This window comes from Rissa tridactyla, chromosome 1 (genome assembly GCF_028500815.1).
Source record: "Rissa tridactyla isolate bRisTri1 chromosome 1, bRisTri1.patW.cur.20221130, whole genome shotgun sequence".
NCBI classification, from domain to species: domain Eukaryota; kingdom Metazoa; phylum Chordata; class Aves; order Charadriiformes; family Laridae; genus Rissa; species Rissa tridactyla.
This window is the reverse complement of record NC_071466.1, coordinates 161,888,147-161,912,213: the sequence shown is the minus strand read 5'-3', so window position 1 is coordinate 161,912,213 and position 24,067 is coordinate 161,888,147. Positions and strand designations below refer to the sequence as shown.

Here is a 24,067-nt window from a genome sequence, read left to right as displayed (position 1 = left end):
TCTGTTGCAAGGGACTGTCCTTTTTGCTATCTTGATGTAGATTGTAGGGCTCAAGATTTTTAAGAGGATTGTTCCAGCCGCAATCTGGGACACTCTTCTGTGGATTTCCCTGTGATGTCATCTAGTAACATAACCTTCTTTTCTTTCTGATAAGACAACCTTGACCCTATTCTAACAGCCACTCTAGAAGTGAGCAGTTCTGAACTATTATTATCTGTAAATCAGAGTATCCTTTCTTGTTTCTTATTTTGTAGGGGTTTCTCTTAACAATTTGGTTTGGTTTTGTTTGGTTGGTTTTTTTTTAATCCGAAGCCAGTTGAGTACAAGTTGATGTAATTTCTGAAATGAAGACTGGCAGCCTGAGTGTAGGCATCAGCCAACCACTAAAGATAAAGTGAAGTAGTAGCTTGAAGCCCTTAATAAAAATTTACTGGGGGTGTTAGAAATTTATAGTGATACAGTTGGTTTTGGTTGCGTGGGTGAATTTTTATCTCCATGTAGAAGAGCAATGGGGAAAAAATAATGCTTTAGTTTCTTCTTGCCCCTGCTACTCTCAGATCTAGCTGGCTTCTATTGAAAAAAAGGATCTGTGGAGTCTACCCGTCAAGGTGATAGCTTCGTCAGTGCTTGGATGTCACTGTGGCATAGTGGAGAAACTGTTGGGGCAGGGAGTTCTGACTTTCTCCAAGTGGTATTGTTCATGTCTCTGTCATAGAATACTTGTACTCTAAAAATAATTCAAATAGTGGTATCTTGAGGTTTGGTTTCTGTCATGCCTTTTACCATGCCTTTTACCATGTTTGCTCAGTTTACAAGTAGATATGGCTTTTCTGATCACCGGTCACGGCAGTTCTGCCTGTAATGCAAGAATGAAGCTAGACTTTTTCCTCTAACTGTGGTGCCTTCTGGGTCAGAGTTAACTAATAGTTGACTCTGCTGGGCTAGCAGCTAGAACTCTTGTTTTGTTGTTTTTCATTGTAACCTAAGCAAGTAGAAGCATCTGAAACTCACTTCTAGATTGCTGTTTCAGAGCTGTCATACAGAGCATCAGTAGAATATGTTTGGGAGTAAGTTTGACTCCATCACTCAAACTTCCTGTAGTGAGCTGTTGCTTTTCTTTCCTTCCTGCTCCTATCCCTGCACAAATTCTCTACAGGAGTCGACATCTGTGTAGAGATGAAGCAAAAAGGATCCTGCAGCTCCTCTCATTTATCCCGTTCTACCCAGATGTTCTTTGTACGTTACAATGCTTCCTTTGTTTGTGGCAGAATTTTAACATTCTCTCTTACGCTTTCTCTAGTTGACCGCATTGTTGGGCTGGATCAGGTAGCTGGTATGTCAGACACAGCATTGCCAGGGGCCTTTAAAACCAGGAAGGGTATGTTCCGAACAGTGGGACAGCTCTATAAAGAACAGCTGGCTAAACTGATGGCTACCCTGAGGAACACCAACCCCAACTTCGTCCGTTGTATTATCCCCAACCATGAGAAAAAGGTAAGGACAGTTATAACAGTACAGCCCATGCAGTCTTACATGGGCTTCTGGGGTCATGTGGCTGGATTGCTATCTTTTGTCAGGTTTTGCAGAGATCATAAAGAGGTCCTGCTTTCTCAGGGTATCTTTCTATGGTCATCCTAAATAACTGTATACTTACCACAAATTTAGAGACTGATCTTTGCCATTCTTAAATTGCATTTTCAATTGCTTCTAACTGGAAAAGAGAGAACTGGCTGCTTTACAAAACAGAGGGGGAGGCAAGGGGGTAAGCCTCTTTTACAAAAGCTTTGTGGTATTATAAAATATGCTTTTTCCTCACTAGGCTGGAAAACTAGATCCCCACTTGGTCCTCGACCAGCTTCGCTGTAATGGAGTGCTAGAGGGAATCCGTATTTGTCGTCAAGGTTTCCCCAACAGAGTTGTGTTCCAGGAATTCAGACAAAGGTAAGGGCCTAGAAAAGAATCTGAAGCAGTCTTTACCCTGGCAAAGTTAAGACATAAGTGCAAAAATTGAAGTATTTTATTGCAACTAGATTGCCACTGTTTTCAAAGGCAGCAACAGAGAACATCTGTCCCTTGGTACTCCCTGGCGCAAAGACTTCTCTAGTAAGCGAGTAGTTAAGGTGAGGTGTAGAGGACCCCATCTAGGACTGCTGCTTCATATTCTGTTGTATAAAGATGCAATTTTTTTCTTCTAGCAAGACCATAAGATGTCCAACTCATGATGCCATAGGAATGCATTACTGATTTTTGTTGTTGTTTTCAAATATTCTTGTGTAACTAGTCTAGTGCTTTCTCCTTTTCAGATATGAAATCTTAACTCCAAACGCAATTCCCAAAGGATTTATGGATGGAAAGCAGGCTTGTGTGCTGATGGTAAGACATCCTAGAAACTCCACTTGAATAAAATAAACTTCATGGGTGTGGTATGGAAATACGAGTTGTGCATGTTAAATACATCTTGTACTCACAGACCAAAATTCCAAAGTAAAATGTTTTGACTGAGAGAAGGAGGGTGCAGAAAGCTGTCTCTTGGCTTCACAGATGGAGGCTTTTGACTAGCATGAGGTTCAATAATCCTAGGCAAAGAGGATCTTTTTTTCCACAGATGCATACACTTTGATATGCCAGCAGTATTCATGGAATCAAAATGCTTAGAAGCATTAATGTTATCTTTAGCACATGCTTAAAGTATGAGCTTCAACAAAGTTTTTGTAATGGCCCACTGAAGACAAATGCTTTCAGTGAAGGCTCCAATTAATTTCTGCTTCAAAGGGAAAGCTTTGGCTCTGTAGCTTGAAGACAAGGGGAGACTGAATTGAATTTGGCTGTAAGGGATTCCTTTTTTTGTCTTAAAGGAGTGTACCTTATTTCTCTTAACCTAGTATAAGAGTTGACAGTAAATCCTTTAAAGGAGGACAAAGTTGGTTGGGGTGCCTTTTTCTGAACACAATTAGGACTGGGAAAAAATAAACAGGAAGGATCAACAGATGTGTTTCCTTTAGGAAAGGAAGAGGGCTCTTGGCACTAGGCATATGTTCCTCACAATGTCCTTGTAGTTTTGGGTACTTGATGTGGTGTTGTTAAACAATGCTTTCTATCGTATTTTCTGTCTCTGGTTACCTCCATTTCATGCTGTTCTTGGCTGAGCTCCAACTCCTCTAACTGGGACAGGATTTTATTGGGAGCTAGCAACTTCGGTTGGCCTGAGTGGCTCAGTTGTAGGGAAGTGGCTCTTACAGCTATGAGACACAAATATGTTTTGTGATGTTTCACATGAAGCAGTCTTTGCAGGAGATGAATTCTTCTCTCTCTCATTTCAGATCAAAGCATTGGAGCTGGATTCCAACCTTTATCGAATTGGACAGAGCAAAGTGTTTTTCAGAGCTGGAGTCCTTGCTCATCTTGAAGAAGAGAGAGACCTGAAGATCACAGATGTCATTATTGGCTTCCAAGCATGCTGCAGAGGCTACCTGGCCAGAAAGTAAGGACCATATTTTGTAAAGTACATCATAATGTGCTTCAACAAGGCCAAGTGCCGGGTCCTGCACTTGGGCCACAACAACCCCATGCATCGCTACAGGCTTGGGGAAGTGTGTCTGGAGAGCTGCCTGGCAGAAAAGGACCTGGGGGTTCTAATTGACAAGCATCTGAACATGAGCCAGCAGTGTGCCCAGGTGGCCAAGGAAGCCAATGTCATCCTGGCTTGTATTAGAAATAGTGTGACCAGCAGAAGTAGGGAGGTGATTGTCTCCCTGTACTCAGCACTGGTGAGGCCACACCTTGAGTATTGTGTCCAGTTCTGGGCACCTCAATGTGAGAGAGATATCAAGGTGCTGGAGCGAGTGCAGAGGAGGGCAATGACGCTGGTGAAGGGCCTGCAGAATAAATCTCATGAGGAACGATTGAGGGAGCTGGGACTGTTTAGTTTGAGGAAGAGGAGGCTGAGGGGAGACCTCATCACTCTCTATGACTACTTGAAAGGACATTGTAGAGAGGTTGGTGCTGGTCTCTTCTCACAGGTCCTTAGCGATAGAACAAGAGGGAATGGGTTCAAGCTGCAGCAGGGTCGGTTTAGGCTGGACATTAGGAAAAAATTCTTCACAGAAAGAGTGGTTAGACACTGGAATAGGCTGCCCAGGGAGGTGGTGGAGTCACCATCCCTGAATGTGTTTAAGACTCGTTTAGATGAGGTGTTAAGGGATATGGTGTAAGGGAGAACTTTGTAGAGTGGAGTTGATGGTTGGACTCGATGATCCCAAGGATCTTTTCCAACCTGAATGATTCTATGATTCTATAAACATGCGTATTTCTCCCATTCAGGTACAAGTTTATCTTCAAAAAAAGCTGACTAAAAATTACTTTTTTATCAGAAAGGCCATGATTTATTTATTGTATGTAACAGTTGATGGTTGTTTTAGGGTTTTCTGATCTCTGTAATGCCAGGCTTTTGGCACCTGCAAGAAACTCAGTGTGCTGATATCCCACATACTACCAGAGCAGTAAAGTCTGTTCCTCTCTATAGGAAATACTATACAGGAAGCAAAGTTTTTGACAGAAGAGCTGCAAACTGCAAATGTGAAAATGAAAAGCTCTTAGTACAGTACTGATGCAGAAGGTGTAGGATTTCTCTTGAGCTATTTGGTACGACTGCAAATGATACAGTTCTAAAAACAACAGTAGTATCTGTCAGCTTGACAGGAAAACACACCTCTGTTTCAGATCTCCCTTTTTTGAATTGAAAATAGTGAGGCTTTTCAGATTAGAAGACATCAGGGAAGAACTCTATTAAATAGGAAATTGAATAAAGGAAAGGATAACCCCTCTTACCTGAGGAAAAAAACAAAACAAAACCTTTAAAAGATAGAGGAAGTTAACTGGAAATTTTGCTGGGTTTTCAGGAGAGAACCTTCTGAAGTAAAAATGTAGAGGTATCTAGGAAAGCCTTGGTGGAGAGAATTGCATGCTGTGGTGGTTCCCTTGTCTGACCTCCACTTACCTTGCAGAGCCTTTGCCAAGCGCCAGCAGCAATTGACAGCCATGAAAGTGCTTCAGAGGAACTGTGCTGCCTATTTGAAACTGCGGAACTGGCAATGGTGGAGATTGTTCACCAAGGTAATGTTTTTCCCTTTGCAATTTTGACAGTTTGGTTGCAATTTCAGCTTCTCAGGTTGAACCAGGGCACAAAACCTACTTCCGTTACAATTGGGCTGGCTTGCAACTGCACCTTGATTCATTTAGGCAGAGAATATCATAGCACATTTTATAGCTATGCAGTATGCCTGCATAAACCAAGTGCAAAGCTATATGCAAGTAATAATGTGGAAAAGCAGAAATAATCTTTTAATGCTTTATGCCTAAGAAGAGTAAGAGGATCACTTGCTTTGGTGGTATGGTACTTCAAAGAGTCACTTACTGCGTGGCTAGTCAATTTAGCTAGACAAAAAATGTTAATACGGGGATAGCTTGCCATCTTTTTTTTCCAGGATGGTAAGAGCAAAGGAAAAGCACTGAGATCTGATCTTGATGTTAGACTTGTAGATATTTTACCTTTATAAAGACAATGAACACATGAAGACATGCTCTCTTTTCTAAATGCACGGGATTTCTTGCTTTTTATCCGTGAGACTTTGCAGCTAAATAAGAGTCGAAAGCAGAGTTTAACCTTTTCTTCTCTTTCCTATTAAATGACTTCTAAGGGTTTTTGACAGGGGAGCACAGAGATGGGTGTTGTTTGATTTTGTTTACGTTGACCTACCTATGAATTTCCCCACTGTATGGCAACTTTTTTATTCTCCTGCTATTACTACTTAGCCCTTGAGGGTCTGGAATTTACCCAGCCCTTTCCTGATGCATCCCATCCTGGAATAAAAGATGGGTAGGCAGAAAGTGGTTTATTGGTAGGGTAGGTGGTATCTAGTCCTTTATGATCTTCCTGGTGTTCACAACAAAACAAATGGTCATTCCTTCAAATACGGTAGTTATCTAAAATATTGTTTTATTCAGTGCTTATCAAGTCCAAGAGCATTTCTTCGTGTTTTCCTTGTTCCTTATACATGTCTCATTCCTTTGGTTTCCTTTTCAGGTGAAGCCCCTTCTGCAAGTAAGCAGACAGGAAGAGGAGATGATGGCCAAAGAAGAAGAACTAATAAAGGTCAAGGAGAAGCAGCTAGCTGCAGAAAACAGACTGAGTGAGATGGAGACCTTCCAGGCCCAAGTGAGTTTGCAAATCTCATGTGTAAAAGTCATTCTCTCTCTACCTGGCCAACTGCTTGAGAACTCCTCCTTTGCTTTCTTGGTCTGATGGAAAAGCTGCAGGATTCCACCTTGTTGAAATACGTGACTTGGCTGCCATCTTGTTCAATTTCCTTTGCCCTTCTTCCCAGCTCAGTTCCTCTAGCAGGTCATTTTGTACAGTGACCACCTATTGCCCTTCTATAGCTGTTCTGTGAAGAAAAGTCTCCTTTGGCTGAGTATTATAGCAAGCTGGTTGAATTCAGCCTCTTCATTAATGGAATCCTTCTTGTTTGGAACACAGAAGGTGGCAGCAGGATTGCTTTTCTGTAGGGCAGATAATTATTTGTGTTACTTTTCCAAGGAAAAAACTAGACAATCTCCTTATTTCAAATGGATGTGGTCTTGAGAAATTTGTTAAGGCTGACATAATAGGTGGTTGCAGTGCACAGTTTGTGAAGGAGAAGAAACACTTTAAAACTATGCTTTGATATTTAGGTTTTGATTAGCAGCTGGAGACTGCTGCAATGATGAAGACTGTAACTGTGGAACACAGGATCACTTAACACAGATTGCTAAGTGCTTTGGTAGATGGGAGCTTGTCTTATTTCTTGCTTTGTGTCCAATGTAGCTAATGGCAGAGAAGATGCAGCTGCAGGAACAGTTGCAAGCAGAAACTGAGCTCTGTGCTGAAGCTGAGGAGATAAGAGCCCGCCTGACAGCCAAGAAACAAGAGCTGGAGGAGATATGTCATGACCTGGAAGCAAGGGTGGAGGAAGAGGAGGAACGGTGTCAACATCTGCAGGCTGAAAAGAAGAAAATGCAGCAGAACATCCAGGTAATACCTTAGGAATGCCGTCTCTTGTCAGTAAAGAGGATAGTAAGGGTTAGTGTGGTTCTTTTGCCTCAGCTTGTGGGGAAGCAGGAGAGAAAGAACAAAGAAAAGACAGTGTAGAAAAATCTATCTGTGGAAATAGCAATAGAACACAGCGATTCTGGTGCTGAGCCTGAGGCATTCAGTCAGTCATCTGGAATGAGCTGTTCCATTCTTGAAGATGAAAGTGATGGCCACTTGTCAAATAGTTAGACAAGTCTTTGCTTAAGCCAGGTGTTTTAGCAATGGTAGCATTCTTCTCTGCAAAATAGCATAGTTCTGCTACAAAAACTTGTTTGTAGAATGCAGTATGTTGCATTAAGTCATGGCAGAGATGTCACTTCTGGAAAGTACTAACAATACCTTGAAAGAAAGGTAAAGAAACCTTCTATGTTCTAGTATATTTACATTGGTTAGTGAGCAGCACTGACAAATGCCTTGCTTTTCTGTGGGTGTTGTGAAGGAACTAGAGGAGCAGCTTGAAGAAGAGGAAAGTGCAAGGCAGAAGTTGCAGCTAGAAAAAGTGACCACAGAAGCCAAATTGAAGAAACTGGAAGAAGATGTGATGGTTCTGGAAGATCAAAATCTCAAATTGGCTAAGGTAAGACTCCTGCAACTTTTTATGCAATCTAAAGATGCACAGGTGTTTCTCCTGGAGCCACCCACCAAAGGTTGACCTTTCCCATATTACCAGGAAACTTATGAATTAATTCAGTCTTGTCTTTGACAAGTCTGACCTGAATTTTTGAAATTAGCTGCCTGCCTGTATTCTTTACAAGTCAGTATTGCATGACATTTAAATAGCCTTGACTAAGTAACGATCCACGAGCAAACGTTTTCTGATACATTGTTATGCCAAACAGTATCAAGTTATTTCATAAACAGACTTCCCTTTCAGCTTTGAAAGGGCTATCAAATACAAATCTTTAAGTACTCATTTATTTGAATACTATTTGTAATCCAGAAGGGATTTCTTTCATTTCAAGTTTCCTTGTAGCAGGAGTAGGCACTTGTGACAGTGACATCTTTAAGGACAGTCAACTCTGGGGAAAAAGTTCCTGTAATTCCAGCAACTACTTTGACACTGCCTTCTCAATTCTGCAGGAAAAGAAACTGTTGGAAGACAGAATGTCTGAATTTACAACAAACCTGACAGAGGAAGAGGAGAAATCTAAGAGTTTAGCCAAACTCAAGAATAAGCATGAGGCCATGATCACAGACCTCGAAGGTGGTTTTAGTTTTGTTTGTTTTTTTTTTTTTAAGGCGGATTCTGCAAAGGATTTGCCTGTTTAGTTTTCGGTGGTTTCGTGTTAAAATTTAGTCCTCTCCAGTTTCTGAGGGGTTAAAAATTAGTCTATAGTGTGTGTGCTATTGATCGGTTTGATAGAGCTGTTCAGTTGCTGGCTGAAGGTTATGTGCCTTGTCAGCTGAGCCCTTGATCTAAATAAAAATCCTCTCCAGTGCAGCAGGCCAATGGAGAAGAGAGGCTGGTTCTCTTTCTTCTCCTGCTGTGGAAGTGTCTTCACTTTTCTACTTCCAGCAGCACCAATCTGTCAGGGTTAGTGCTCTTTCTGATACCCTGTTTGCACAAGTTCTTCAGCGTTCAGGCTAGAGGCACTTCATCTGGAGACTGCCTGGGTTAACACAGCAGGAGCCAGCTTATTTAGCTTCAGTAAAGGGAGAGCAGACCTTGTGTTCAGCATCACTTAATGAGTGCTTATGTCTGTGTGGTGTGGGTGTTGGGAGAGACTGGCGTTGTGCTGGCATTGTTTATTACAGTGAAAGAGGGGAAGGAGGTTTGGCTGTAAGATGAGGGAAAGGGAAATTGCCCAGATATGTTTTGAGGGCAAAATATGGGGGCAGTTGCACGTATAAGTCCTGACAGAATAATGCACTCCAGTTACAGTTTGGACAATTGTATTATTAGGAAAGAAACTGTTGCTTAAATAGCTTTGTTTTCTCTGCTTGTACAACATTCTCTGAGTATGTCTCATCCATGTAACTTAATGTATCCTCATCTCCATCAGAACGTCTGCGACGTGAAGAAAAGCAGAGGCAAGAATTGGAAAAGACTCGTCGAAAGCTTGAAGGAGACTCCAGTGATCTGCATGACCAGATTGCTGAGCTGCAGGCTCAGATTGCAGAACTCAAAATGCAGCTGGCCAAGAAGGAAGAGGAGCTGCAGGCAGCCTTAGCTAGGTGAGAACCTGACCTGTGGTGTTCAGGGACTACCAGGTTGGAAAGTATTTCTTGTCTCGTGTCACTTTGGAATAGGGACTGAATGGTTTCTATGGCTGTTGTATTCCAGCCTGTGGACTGTTAAGATCCATGTCCTCAGCACCAGAGTTCTTTGGCTGCTGCTCACTGACACATTCTCTGTATGGGGCTAGACTATGAGTGTAACATGCGCTGCATACATTTCACTGGAGCAGTAAGATTTCCGAGGGGGTTAAAAAGTAGTGGCAACACAGTGTCTCTGTTGTAGTTGCTATATTCATCTATTCAGTAAAGCGTCCAATTTACGATGTAAAATGGTGCTTTCTCTTCTGCTTTCTTCTGTTGTCAGTCTCTCTCTGTCCCCTTCTTTAAGGTAAGCAATCGTGCTCTCTCAAGTATTGGGAAATAGAATTTGTAGATGATATATGGATCAAAGTTTGAATGTAATATTGTAGAGCTGTCCAGCACCAGCTTTTTTCCTTGGTTATTCTTGGTAGGACAGGTGGTTTTAATTTACATACAGTTTAAATCTGGCTCTGACCAGAAACCTATGTTGAACACAGGGTGGAAGAAGAGGCAGCTCAGAAGAACATGGCCCTGAAAAAGATCAGGGAGCTTGAATCCCAGATCACTGAGCTGCAGGAAGACCTGGAGTCTGAGAGAGCATTCAGGAATAAAGCTGAAAAACAGAAGCGGGATCTGGGAGAAGAGCTGGAAGCATTGAAAACAGAGCTAGAAGACACGCTAGATTCTACAGCTGCTCAGCAAGAACTCAGGTAACTCCAACATGTGGCTGTGTTGTCATTTTCGGTTTTGACTTTTTAAAGAAATGTTGCCACATCCCATCTCTTACCAAAGCAAGTCTTTGTCTTGCACAGTGTGCAAGCTGTAGTCAAAAGCGCATTACCTCACCTGATGCAAGAAACTTAATTTGCTCCCTAAACATAGCGTTAGTGATACCCCTGAAACATTCATACTTTCAGGCTGCTACTTCTTAGGCTGAAAGTAATGCTGACAGCTTGCACTTAAGAAGGGTGCAATGCTAAGTTTTAGCTTCTACAAGTGTCTTTATAGTTTGTAGGGCCAAACAGACCTTGGCATTTTTCTGCATTAGAGATGCTGTTGGCGGATATACACATCTGTTTCATTCTCTCCTTGGCATCTAAATGGAAACTGTGAATTTTGCAGGTCAAAGAGAGAACAAGAAGTAACGGTTTTGAAGAAGACCCTTGAAGATGAGGCAAAGACTCATGAAGCTCAAATCCAAGAGATGAGGCAGAAACATTCACAAGCTATTGAAGAGCTGGCAGAACAGTTAGAGCAAACCAAACGGGTACGTGGAACAGAAAACACAAGGCCAAAGCAGTCAGCTTCCCTGAAATTATAGCTGCTCTATGACTATGTCTTAAAGCTGCAGAAGAACATGAAGTGTTCATGATACTAGGCTTCTGATATGTGTACTCTTCCTACCGTGGTAGATCGCTTTTCACTATGAAGCATATATGAAGTTGTTTTACGTAGTTGAATTCATTCTTTATTCCCATCAGGCACGTTATACTGCATACAAGACATTCTTTTCACTGCTAGCACTTGTTGACTTGCACAGTGTTTAATTTGGAAATCTGATGGTGCAAGACTATCCCCTGTATTGCTGTCTCCTCTGATTGTTAGATTATGTCCTGCTTCTCTGTGGCAGGCTGTTAAAATTGGGGTTTTTTTTGAGTAAGAAGCCTACAACTTAGCCACTAAACGCACAACAGTAGCTTGCCTGCTGGGCTGAAATATATACTCCGTGGAAGGAACCTGCCCGATCTAAAGTCTGAGGGATTTTGCTGGTTTTATTTTTCCTCTTTAGGTGAAAGCAAACCTTGAAAAAGCAAAGCAAGCTCTGGAAAGTGAGAAGGCTGAACTGTCCAATGAGGTGAAGGTTCTTCTGCAAGGCAAAGGGGATGCTGAGCACAAGCGGAAAAAAGTAGATGCTCAGCTCCAAGAACTGCAGGTGAAATTTACAGAAGGCGAAAGAGTGAAGACCGAACTGGCTGAGAGGGTTAACAAATTGCAGGTGAGTGGTATGAGTTTTCCTTAGCTTCTGATTCAGCCCAAAGCTAGAGAGAAAAGGCTGGAGGATAGTACTACCACATAGCTAGTTCAAAAATGTTGTTCCTCCTGAGGATAAAGTTCCTACAAAAAGCAAATCCATAGTTTGCTTCCCAAGGACTATGCAAACTCCTTAACTCATTGCCAGGGCAGGACATTTGGATTGATGTCTCTTTTCACGAGCAGCCCTGAGAAAGTGAGGTAACTAACTAGTTGCCATTTGGGTTTTGTAAGCCTTAAAGCATGTCTGCTCCCCTTCAGCATGCAACAGTTTGTACAGAACAGTTCTGTAAACATTCAGCTGCTTGCGAACCTAGACTGGCACGAACAGATGATTGTGCAACTTATTTGAAAGTCAGTGTCTTGAGTCTTTGTAATATGGTTGATGGTGATGAGGTGTGGTTCAAGGGTGATGTGGAAATTTAGGGTTTTCTCCTCCTTTCTTTAAGGGAACAACAAATCCCTTTGATTCACACAGACCATTGTCTTCTGCCGCCTTCTTTATGGAGGGTTGTCATTAAAAGTTGAGCAGTGATGGTGTGTGCACTACCTTTTGGGGTGCAAAAATGTGATTTTGAGACTCTAGATACAGTCCTGAAGCAGATACCACAAAATAGAGTTAGTTTAATAGAAGCTTTTAAAATTCTTGCCAGGCTGTCTAAAATCTCATCTAGGCCTTAAAAAAAAACTCCAAACAACCAAAACGGGGAAGCTGTTGCAACAGAGGTAATCCCAAGTAAAAATCTCTCTTTGACTTGTCGTATTTCGTCCCTGGGACTTTGGAAATGATGTATTTGTTCCCCTGAGAGATTATACACATACCTTACTTTTGAGAGGTGCCTTAGCTTTCACTTTTGGGTCTCGTAGCTGCTCATCTCTTTCTGGCTTTGTTTTTGCTGATGCATTTAATAACTGAAACTCTGATCTCTCCTTCAGGTCGAGTTGGACAATGTCACAGGTCTTTTGAACCAATCTGACAGCAAATCAATCAAATTAGCAAAGGACTTCTCTGCTCTGGAATCACAGCTTCAGGATACACAGGTGAGAGCTTTGGAAGCCAAGGCATCCATGTGTGGTGCAGCCAGTGTCCGTCGCAAATTCTTAAAGTGAGAAATCACTCTGGACACCATTAATTACTGGATATACAACACTTCAAAGGATTGGGTCTGTTTTTTGCTAAGGGGTTATATTGCATGGTATTGAGAGCATTTCTACAGAAACAAGCTGTTTATCTTCCTTCCGTTTCCTCAGTATGTGGACCATATGTAACTTTCCCTGTCTTAGGTTTAGAAGTCCTCCTGTATCACTTTTCTGCTTGAGAGCTCTTTAATGTTAGAACTGCACTGGAAATCTAGTTTCTTGTTTGAGATCTTCATGTTCAGTATTTGACAGGGGTTGTGTGTGTGTGATTTCTGGTAAATTTGTGAAGTTAAGCAGAAAAATTTATTTCCTAGTGAATGTCGGGGAAGTGATTTATTAAAAAAAATTGGTATTTTTTTCAGGAAAAAAATAATGCTGATTCTTATACTTTGGGATAAAACAACCATTTACGGTTAATAGAATATAGCTCTTTTGGTAAAGCACGGAGTACCAAGTTGGAAGGGAAAGGAAGAACACGCTTCAGATACTAAGTAGCCTTGAACAGTTCTGTCTACTTATTGCTCTTTTTGAAAAACAGACTCAAAGATAGTGCCCAATACAAAAAATTATGCACTGGTTTGAAGACTGGTCTTACTAGTCTCTACAAGATCCTTCAACTCAAGCACTGGCAGCATAAGTCAACAAGCGTTGCTGGTAAATGACCAGTGTCTTACATTTCTGATAAGACCAGCATTTTTAACCATGCTAAATCACTTTAGCCTTTTGTCTGTTTCTTTGATACTTGAATATCAGTATTGATATTCATGCAGTCATGCATGTGTCATGCAGTCATGCAGCAGAGTACAGTCACACTGTTGTTGGGAAAAGTTTTAATGCTTTGTGTGTTATTCGGAGGACTCCAGAAAGGACTGTGGATGGCTTGTGTAGTGAAGTAGTATACTTCAATCATTAGAGCGTACAAGAGAATAGGACCCTTCTGAATATTTTGTTTCTGTACTGACTCACTGGAAGACAATTATTTAAATTCTGTCTTTGGTTGTCTTATCTGTGAAATAAGTTGCATGTTTAAACTCAACTTCAAAAGTACTCCTTCTGGAGAGAGTGGGTGAGGACTGTTAGCCTTTAAAGCCAAGGAGCAGTGCTGAATTCCACCGGGGCGTTTGCTTTATAGGAGCTGCTGCAGGAGGAGACTCGCCTAAAACTCAGCCTCAGCACTAAGCTGAAGCAAATGGAGGATGAGAAGAACAGTTTGAAAGAGCAATTGGAAGAAGAAGAGGAAGCAAAGAGAAACCTGGAGAAACAGATCTCTGTTCTTCAGCAACAGGTATGGAGTCCACATCCCATAAACTAAGGACTTGTGAGAGGACGCATAAGCGCAGGTCTGTCTTGAAGGAGGTGAAATCTAAATGCAGAATTGACTCCTAGTAACAGCATCTTTCCTGGGAAAGGGTGATCCTGCTGACTTGGGGGAGAGAGGAAATGAAGAGGTCTTTGATAATCATACAGACAACTTGTAGATTTCTATCCAGGAATTCCTCTGGTAATTCAGTCATACAGTATTATTTGAGGGGGAAGTAATACCTTCAGAAATGAGCAGACTTATTTCTTCAACTTCTGGTGCCAGTAAACTACAGATAGCATTATTTGTGGCATGGCTTCACATGCGATCTTTTCTGTCCTTCAGGCAATAGATGCGAAGAAGAAGATGGATGATGGTCTGGGCTGCCTGGAGACAGCAGAGGAAGCCAGGAAGAAGCTGCAGAAGGACTTGGAGGGCTTGAGCCAGCGTTATGAGGAGAAGACAGCTGCATATGACAAGCTGGAAAAAACGAAGACCCGCCTGCAGCAAGAGCTGGATGACCTCACTGTAGACCTGGATCATCAGCGGCAGATTGTTTCCAACCTAGAGAAGAAGCAGAAGAAGTTTGATCAGGTATGACTTCAGTCATTGGGCATTCAGTAGGTGCATCTTATTGACAGATCTGCCTTAAGAATATCTAAGCAATGCTGCTTGGAGAATGCATATTTATTTCTGAACTAAGGCATAGCATGTAGATTGGAGAAATGAGCTTTCATAGAAGTAAATTAATTTTGTTCCATATGTAAGAAGTTTAGCAATGCTCCTTTTCCCAAAGGGATAACAAGATCAAGTTCAAAGTGGTGTTTGCAGATCATCTTTGAGAGAAAGTTGGAAATAATAGGTTGGAGGCCTAGGAAATCAGAAGTTTGTTCATTTGGGGTCATAACAGTTACTAAAGGTGGGATGGCATGCTTCATTCTTTGAAGCTGTATTTTCTTCGTTCCTTCTATCCATGGCAGAACAGTATTGAGAAGGCAGTAACAAAAAGATGTATGTTTACCTTGTTAGAGAATTGTCAGTAATTTCTCAGAATACTGATGCTGTGCTCATATAGCTCTTGGCAGAGGAGAAGAACATCTCCGCCAAGTATGCAGAAGAACGGGACCGCGCTGAGGCAGAAGCCCGTGAGAAGGAGACTAAGGCCCTCTCCTTGGCCAGAGCCCTGGAAGAAGCCATAGAGCAGAAAGCTGAGCTGGAACGAATCAATAAGCAGTTCCGCACAGAGATGGAAGACCTGATGAGTTCAAAGGATGATGTTGGGAAAAGTGTAAGTATGAAGTTAAAATATCCGGGCAGGAAATGTCGCACAGGTGATACTGTTAAATACTGCAAAAAGCTTATGCTACTGTGAACACAGAGTAATGTAGAATAAAATACCGGATATTCTGTAGAAGAGGATATTCTGTAGAAGAGTATACTGGATACATTGTGAGTTTGTGAATGTTATGTTTGTATTACCTTAGTAGGTGAGAAAGATGGGTTGGGAGAGTCTGGAAATGACCCGGATGAGGTAGTGGCAAACTGAAAATTAACTGGTATCGTTGTGGTTGAGATGAAGGTTTAATGTGAGCCTAAAATACAGGGATTAGCCAGGCAATAAAAGACAGTAACCCCATATTTCAAGACAAAAAAAAGTTTTGATAAGCAGGAAGGAAAAGAAAAAGTTCAGAGGCTAAAAGGTAGTTTTTTGAATTATGTCAGAACCAGAGGTGTTCAGTTCTGGTAAGTCTGCAGTAGGTCAGGTCTGGGCTAACAAATGCTTTCTCTTTCTCCCCACCACCACACATACATGACCAGAACTAATAGGTAATCGTGATTCACGCTGGCAGCTTGCAGTGTGTGAGCAGCTGGCTTTGAGGGGTATTTCTGCCCTAATACAAGGGACAGATATAGTGTTCTTAGACTTTTTTGCTCTTAGGAGAGGTGAAATTGTCTGTGCTCTTTAAGGAAACCTCACGTGTGGTACTGTGCTGTAGGTCCATGAGCTGGAGAAAGCTAAGCGAGCCCTGGAACAGCAGGTGGAGGAGATGAAGACACAGCTGGAAGAGCTGGAGGATGAACTGCAGGCCACAGAGGATGCCAAACTCCGGCTAGAAGTGAACCAACAGGCCATGAAGGCACAGTTTGACCGGGACCTCCAGGGACGTGATGAACAGAATGAAGAGAAGAAGAAACAGCTGATTAGACAAGTAAGAATTGCTCTGTAAATCCTGAAAGTGTTCTGTACACAAAGGCACTTGTGTCCAAAGATGGTTAAACAGACAGCGCCAATCCACAGATTCTTCTTACTGGTAACTCTCCGGGCAGCGATGCAAAGCTGTGAGAGACTTTCCTCCTTGTGTGCATGCTTGTTCAAACAGCCTTTGTCTATCAAAGGAACCCGTGTAGCTTTATTAGCAAGGAATGCTAGCCCCATCCCCCTGCCAGGAAGAATGAAAACAAGTCACATGCTTGCACTTAGGTACAGTTTGAAAGGGAAGTTTGAAAGCGAAAAGTAGCTGTTGGGAAATCAAGGAGCTGAAACATTGATGCCTGTATTTCTCCATATAGGTGCGGGAGATGGAGGCGGAATTGGAAGATGAACGAAAACAGCGCTCCATTGCCGTGGCTGCCAGGAAGAAGCTAGAGATGGACCTGAAGGATTTGGAAAGCCATATAGACACTGCTAACAAGAATCGTGAAGAAGCCATCAAGCAGCTCCGCAAACTGCAGGTGAGAAGCTGCAACTGTTTTAGCTGTCAGTGTAGAGCATTTACCCAGGGAAATGGGATACAAGATTTCACCTCATGAGAACCATGCATCAGTGTCACAAGAGCAGCAGAGCCTTGTAGCAATTTACTGCAAAAGATTTATTGGCATTTCAAACATCCTTCTAACCCTGATCTGCCTGTTTAACTCCCTGGGAGACAAGCTGTAGGGAAAGTCCACTCTAGTGCTCGCCTTGTGTCAGTGTTTTTGGAAAGGATTATGGAGCTGCAAAGCTTAGAGGGACTTAAATACCATTTAGGCCTTCTCCTGCCCCAAGACAGTTCTGTTATGCTTTTGTAATTCCTACAAGCATTTGATCTGTTCTTAGGAAAAACTCCAAATCCTCCCTAGACTGTCCATTCTATTGCTTCACTAGAAAGCTTGCTGTACCCTCCCTTTCCTCCCTCTGTATCTGATGAGATTATTTTTTTTTTTCTGCAATTTAAGCAGGTCTGTTTGCATCCGTTACTGCTTCTCCTTGTTAATTGTGAAACAGGAAAAGGACGATTCCTTTTGTTTATACAGCAACCTTTTTGGTAGCTGAAGAGGAATCCCTGTTTCTGTTTTCTCTTCATGTTTCCTTAAGACAAACAAACGCAAGTTGTTAATGTGGATGCTCTGAAATTCATCTTTTTTTTGTTCTCCCTTTTCAGGCACAGATGAAGGATTACATGCGGGAACTGGAGGACACACGTACTTCCAGAGAAGAGATCTTGGCACAGGCCAAAGAAAACGAGAAGAAGCTGAAGAGCATGGAGGCAGAGATGATCCAATTACAGGAGGTAATGGAATATGCGTTCAAGTGAAGGACTTGTTCGTTTTCTTTGGCCAAAAACTAAGTGTAGCAGTCAAACCTCGAGTGGTTATTTCCTTTCTTTTGTACTTTTTGCTCTGCTCAAATAGGAGGTCCGCTTCAAAATGCAGAATTTGGACCTTTTTTGACAGCTGTGACAGGAGTGTAGAAAACAAAGGAAGCTGTGGGGTGGGTGGGGAACAGACCGTGTCTTATAATTAAGTCTGGATCTAGCTAGAGACCATACCACCCTTTACCAGTAACTACTTTTTTCTATGCTGCATTAATTGGTAGCTTCCCATTGGATCACTGACCGTCTCGTTTTCATTCCAGGAACTTGCAGCTGCTGAGCGTGCCAAGCGCCAGGCCCAGCAAGAAAGGGATGAGCTGGCTGATGAGATTGCCAACAACAGTGGTAAAGGGTGAGTAATGTTCCCTGTTTAAGGGTGGAGGATCTGGTTTGAGAAAATACTTTGCAAGCTGTTATTTTTATGTAGACTGCAGCACGCGCTGTATCCCCTCTGCTCTGGAAAGACTGAGCTTATCCTGTAAAATTAGAAACGGTGAATTTTCTCCAAGGCATTAGTGCCACCAACATGATTTCATGATTCTGTGTCCTATAGAGCACTGGCTATGGAGGAAAAGAGACGCCTGGAGGCACGAATAGCTCAGCTGGAGGAGGAGTTAGAAGAAGAACAGGGCAACACAGAGATAATCAATGACCGGCTCAAGAAGGCAAATCTTCAGGTACCTGTTCAGGCTGCATGTGCCAGCAGGGGTTCTCTAGTCTGTGTAAATTGTCAAACTGCACTCAAAGTAATGCCAGCTGCTGCTTCGTGTACAGTGCAGGCCCTCAGAAGTCCGTAGAAGCAAGCAAGATGAAACACATGAATACCACAATACAGAAAATAGGGTGGGCAGTCAGAGATGATGTTAACTCACTGTTTTTGATCATTTAGATCATTGGGTAGCTGGAACAATCTCCCAAGTTTATTTAAACAACACAAACAACAAAACAAACCCAAAACCTCCCAGTCCCTTTTTTCTATATAAAGGAATTATGAGAAAGATGAGCTGTAGCATGCTGCTCCAACTTGGCATGCTGAACAGTGCCACAGTGTGTTTGGAAAATGACTTTTCTGCCAGTTCTATGCTTCTTCAAATGGACTAACCATATGGAATTTGTTAGGCTGCTATAGAAACCGTGATCTTAATCTGCCTGTTCTCTGCCATATTTTATCTGCCCAACTTTGAGAGTCAAGCATGTTGTTTTCTTAGCGCTCCAAAACCAAGGAGCTAGGGCTGATCATTTCCCAAACGATTGTTCACTCTGGTGGATGAGCACATAATTCTCTACTTGGTTGACTGTTAGCCACAGCCCTGGTTTGGAAGTGGACCAAGTTCTTGCCCTTTCACCTTTGAATGTCGGTATTTTTAAGCTGCTTCTTTGTAGTGGAAGTAGACGGACAGTAAATAAATGATAAATTAGTAAAGCACACATATTGGATCCACTTGCCTCAGGCCTTCACCCCAGAAAGCATTGTATGCGATTGTCAAATTTAGCCCTAAGAGGAGGTTGATAAACCTGTTATTCAAGGAATTACTTTGAAAATCTGGGTAAACTTAAGATATTCTGAGAAGTAGCCTGCCTACAAACAGCTCCCTCTGTATCGGAGTTATTCCAGGTATTCAGCTCACCCCGAGGGTCCTTTTTTCTTTGTGTGTCAGCATGTGTCTGAGAAATAAATCAGCCTTTCAGGCTGCAGCGCTCGGTATGCTGAGTACTTCTCTCTGCAGATTGATCAGATGAATGCTGACCTGAATGCTGAGCGTAGCAACGCACAGAAGAATGAGAACGCTCGCCAGCAGATGGAGCGCCAGAACAAGGAGCTGAAGCTCAAACTGCAGGAGATGGAGAGTGCGGTAAAGTCCAAGTACAAGGCTACCATCACAGCCTTGGAAGCAAAGATAGCGCAGCTGGAAGAGCAGTTGGACATGGAGACAAAGTATGTCCTAGTATAAACTCTGTCTGTTTTACAAACCTCCACCCACTCTGGCATTTTAAGTTCTTCTGAACAAATTCTGATTTTACGAGAGTGAGTGAAGGCTTCATCCTAGGTATACTGGGTAGTACAGATGTAAGATCTTGGTAAACCTTCCTTGTTTTTCACTATAGAAACTTCTAGCTTCTTCCAGACTTAATCACTCATAAAACTGCAGCTGTGGTACACTTGCTGTCCCTCTGTAGCTTCAGGAAAGGTCATATCTGTGTGACATCAGTGCCTTTTGGTCATTTTTGGGAAACATTGCCTCCCATCCCCCCTTTTTTTCTAAGTAGGATGACTTTTGCTATCTTCCTAGTTTCTAATTTGCTCAAGTCAGGTCATCTTGTTGGGAACAATGGGAGATAAGTTCTTGTCTGAGCATCACTGTATTTCTGTGTAGGGAGCGCCAGGCTGCCAGCAAGCAGGTGCGTCGTGCCGAGAAGAAGCTGAAAGATATCTTGCTGCAGGTGGATGATGAGAGGCGTAATGCTGAGCAATTCAAAGATCAGGTGTGTATAGTTACCTGCAGCATTGGTGAGTCTTCTGGTGGGAGGACTTCCCTTCTGTGACCAAGGCATCATCTCCATGTAAAAGGCCTCTGGCATTAACCTTCCTATGGATTTCTCTTCTTTTCCCTCACTGTCATAATTACAAGATGACACAGATGAAAATGTAATGCTTTTAAGGAAAAGCTTGGAGCTGTCAAGTCCTAGGTGGCTTCCTTCAGAAAGGGAAGAGGGGCTTTGGAAATTCTGCTTTTTGCTGCTCTACCTACTGTGCTGTAACTGGGGAAACATTGAGCTCTTCTCTTTTTTTTTTTCTTTTTTTTTTTCCTCTCCCCGTACACGCTCAGGCGGACAAGGCAAACTTGCGCTTGAAGCAGCTGAAACGCCAGCTTGAGGAAGCAGAAGAGGAGGCCCAGCGAGCTAACGCATCCCGTAGGAAGCTCCAGCGTGAGCTGGAGGATGCCACTGAAACAGCCGATGCAATGAATAGAGAAGTCAGCTCCCTGAAGAGCAAACTCAGGTAAGGCAGAGCATTTTGTGCAATACCTTGGCAGCCAGTCCAGTGTAGTCTTGCTGTAACTGCTCCCAGTGGCAGCTGCCCGCAGCAAACAGCATGGCCAGGTACTTCCTTACCTGTTTTGGGGCTTTGAGCAACCCTGGTCTAGTGGGAGGGAGGTGTCCCTGCCCATGGCTGGGGGGTTGGAACTAGATGATCTTTAAGGTCCCTTCCAACCCAAACCATTCTATGATTCTTTCCAAAGCCTGTCCTGTCTGGTGAGTTCAGTGAAACCTTGTCTTACTGATGTACTGTCCATCCCACCCTAGGCGCGGGGACCTGCCATTTGTTGTGACACGTCGAATTGTCAGGAAGGGTACAGGAGAGTGCTCCGATGAGGAAGTGGACGGCAAGGCAGATGCTGGTGATGCCAAAGCTACTGAATAAGTCCTCCCATTTGACCCAGGTTACACATGATGGAGTGACCCATCCATCCCTCCCCTCTTCCATTGGACTTTCAGCAAACCCTCTCCTCCTAAATTGGCTGGGGATCTGCAGAGCAAGCCCAGCTCTGTGTATCTGGAGCCATTGGGCATCTGTGTTCCCAGTTTCCTCCTCTTTCCAGTTTCCTAATCCTCTGTATTTAATGCCAAAGAGTTGGGGCTCTGAAATCTGACCAGCAGTTTGGCCACTACAAAGGCCTGTAGAAGAACTGTCTGTGCCATGTCTGCTGGTGAATCCTTACACAGTTTGGAGGGAGTGGGGTTAGGGAAAGATTATTTTTGCTGTAAATCTCCTTTGTCTTCGATTCTAGCTGCAGGGAAGCTCCTTTCTGTATTCTTTCCCCTCCCTCTTTGTTTGCTTTTGGCAATCATGTTCAGTGACCTCAGACTTCTGCCTCTTTTAATCTGCCCACCCACGTGGTTTGGGAGCAGTTTCAGGAAAAACGGTGTGCTTTGGCCATGGCAACTTGCCCTTTCTTCTTTCATATGTTTCCAGGGAGGGGTGAAGAGGGAAGCTCCTCTTGGGACCAGTTACCTGGAGGACTTGCCAAAGTTGTCCTTTTTTTTTTTTTTTCTTTATTTTTTTTTTCCCTCTTCTAATTTTTACTGTCTGGACAGATCTCTGAAGTGCAATGATGTCCTGTTAGTGTCTCTGCCTCTGAGCGGTTTCATCTAAAGTAGCGTGGACCAGTAGTTAATGACGGGCTGGGGAAGCAGAACAATGTCCTTGTGCTTGTCTGAGAATCTCTGGGGGACCAAATATATTTAATGGCAATAGACAGAATCTAGGGGAACTTAATAGGGTAGTGGGCAGAGGGTGGGGATAAGGGGAGGGAAAGCCTTCTTTTATTGACGTGTCCAAGCCTCTTGCACCTGCTCTATAACCAGGGGTTGGGATTAGTTATTGTGCACCATTGACTAAGAGTATATTAAAAAACCTTTAATCTGCACAGATATATGTAAGGCCTTTGTATCTCTCGTAATAAGTAATTAAGAAAAAAATAAAGGTCTTTATCACTGCCTTTCTATTGGGACCATGGTTATATATAGATAGTCTTTACTTTTCTACACCGTACACTGGTTGCTGGATTTACCTGTATTCTTAACCATATTGTATATGCTGCATTTAGACCTACTTATGAGCAAAGTAAAAATAATTAAATATGAAGCGCCATACTGTATGCCTGAAGCGCTCTAAATGCAGGAGCCTTATGTCCCAATTGCTGTCACAAAAAAAAGATTAATTTTTTTTTTATATAATAAAAGTGCCTTAGCATGTGCCTCAGCTGTGTGTCACCACTACAGTCAGTAATGGTTTACTGGTGCTCCACTGATGTTACCAATAAAGATTATCCATGTGCTGCAGTCTGTGTGCGCGTGTTGCCGTTCCCTCCTTCCCTAGGTGCACCAAAGATCAGATGCGTCGCCTCCAAAGGTAGCGCCTGTGGTGTCAGAGCATCGGCCTGTCCTGTCAGCAGCGCTGCAGACATCCCCTGGCGCCGAGTGAGCGACTCTCCATAGCCGAAATCAGGCGTTATGGCACCCTCAGTGTGCCACCGGGGCAGCTGGCAGTGGCCAACACGGGGGATTTTGGAGGAAGAGAATGCACCTCGTTTGTGCATTTTCAGAGAGTTACCTATTCAAAACAGGAGGCTGTGACTTTTATCTGAGCTAGTTCTGTTCTTGGCCTGTGGATGGTATTTCTGAGTCTGTAACTAACAACCGTGCAAACAAACTCTCTTCTTCACTTTTATTTCCAATCTCGGGAGTCACTGGAAAGTGAGGTTAGTGGAGGAGGTGACAGATGTCTAGAAGTCTCTTTTATCAATGGATTGTCAAAATTGCCTTTCACTAATCTTCCAGCTTGTCCCCAGAAAAATCTACTTTTTGTTACATTTTTGCTAGAAATAGAAAAACCTGTGGCTGTATTCATCGTATGGTCCGTGGCCCTTTGAACTGCGCCAGGTGTGTTCACGTGTTCCGGTGCTACAGCCAGGGCATAAAAAGCTAGAGCGTGATGCCAGCACCTGATAATTGTAACCTCGTCCTTTTCATCCTGTGTTGGCAGAGTTTTAAAACTTGATGTGAAAGTCTGAGTTAGAAATTGTGGCTGGGGCTGGGTCAGAGCCTGGGCGGAAGTGCCGGGGAAGGAAGCGCCAGTGTTCACCACGAGGGCTACGGCGCGGCCGGCAAGTGCTGCTGCCAAGGCTGGTGCTGGTAAACAAGGAGCAGGGAGGGTGCAGCTTACAGTAAACTCCTTCTCAGGGGAGCACGTGTGTCTGCTCAAAGGGTGGGATTTCTGTCTAAGCAAATGGTGAGAGGGAAAAAAGTCTTCTCATTAAGAAACATAAGCGTAGGCAGAAGTTTAAAAAAAGAAAAAAGGGGGGGGGGAGGATGTGCAGAAGGAGGAGGGATGAAGATTCACCACATGCTGCCGTGTGTGTGTAGTCACATCAAGGGGTCAGTGTGAGCATGAACAACTTTTGACGTTACATTACACAGGCTGCAGCTTTTTGAAAGCCTGAATAGGGATTGATGTGTGAAGGGATGGAGATGCGTTCGTGGCACGTGGAAGACAGGCGCTGCTCTGCTGGTGTCTTGTGGATGCACTTAAAAACAGGACTGGAGTTACTCTCGTCTGGGAGTTTATTCGTTCAGATACTTCGATCTTTTTCCAAAGTGTTTTGCAGAAAACATGTAGGGTATCTTTGTGAACAGCGTGCCCTTTAAATTACATTAACGTTGCTTTCCCCATCATAGGAGCATCTTGAAATAACACCAGCTGGCCAGGCACTGCTGTGATACAGAGTGGAACTGCCCTAACACCTGTGCTGACGGCATGATGACCCTTTTCAGCTCAGGCTGCTTTTTGTGCCCTTTGCATTGCGGTGTGTGAGCCGGCGTACTGCTGGGATGCTGCTCAAGATGGAAAGAGACTTGTGTCTTTTTTTCCACTGGCACAGTACTTTCCTTCAACTTTCCTTTTCTCTTGGTCCAGCCCTGTGGAAGGGCCAAAATTAGTATCCCGCAACATTTTCCACTTTGCAGAGTGCAACCTTGAGCTAGTGAGTTCTCCTGCCTCCAGGTTAGTTGCTC

At 43.1% G+C, this 24,067-nt stretch overlaps 1 protein-coding gene across 1 annotated transcript in view; it reads left to right on the top strand.

Moving 5' to 3' along the window:
• MYH9 (myosin heavy chain 9) overlaps positions 1-22,336 on the top strand; it is a 72,622-nt gene extending 50,286 nt beyond the window's left edge. Inside the window, exons 16-41 of the mRNA XM_054196044.1 lie at positions 1,301-1,494; positions 1,820-1,941; positions 2,304-2,373; positions 3,321-3,481; positions 5,004-5,112; positions 6,083-6,214; positions 6,863-7,069; positions 7,569-7,706; positions 8,210-8,333; positions 9,133-9,304; positions 9,886-10,098; positions 10,511-10,655; positions 11,178-11,384; positions 12,356-12,460; positions 13,692-13,844; positions 14,205-14,453; positions 14,935-15,147; positions 15,857-16,069; positions 16,431-16,592; positions 17,282-17,410; positions 17,755-17,843; positions 18,045-18,168; positions 19,219-19,427; positions 19,867-19,975; positions 20,320-20,492; positions 20,798-22,336. Of these exons, the coding sequence (XP_054052019.1) occupies positions 1,301-1,494; positions 1,820-1,941; positions 2,304-2,373; positions 3,321-3,481; positions 5,004-5,112; positions 6,083-6,214; positions 6,863-7,069; positions 7,569-7,706; positions 8,210-8,333; positions 9,133-9,304; positions 9,886-10,098; positions 10,511-10,655; positions 11,178-11,384; positions 12,356-12,460; positions 13,692-13,844; positions 14,205-14,453; positions 14,935-15,147; positions 15,857-16,069; positions 16,431-16,592; positions 17,282-17,410; positions 17,755-17,843; positions 18,045-18,168; positions 19,219-19,427; positions 19,867-19,975; positions 20,320-20,492; positions 20,798-20,915 (4,040 nt within the window). The 3' untranslated portion in view covers positions 20,916-22,336. The remainder of the gene's footprint in view (positions 1-1,300; positions 1,495-1,819; positions 1,942-2,303; positions 2,374-3,320; positions 3,482-5,003; positions 5,113-6,082; positions 6,215-6,862; positions 7,070-7,568; positions 7,707-8,209; positions 8,334-9,132; positions 9,305-9,885; positions 10,099-10,510; positions 10,656-11,177; positions 11,385-12,355; positions 12,461-13,691; positions 13,845-14,204; positions 14,454-14,934; positions 15,148-15,856; positions 16,070-16,430; positions 16,593-17,281; positions 17,411-17,754; positions 17,844-18,044; positions 18,169-19,218; positions 19,428-19,866; positions 19,976-20,319; positions 20,493-20,797) is intronic.
• The last annotated feature ends 1,731 nt before the right edge of the window (positions 22,337-24,067 follow it).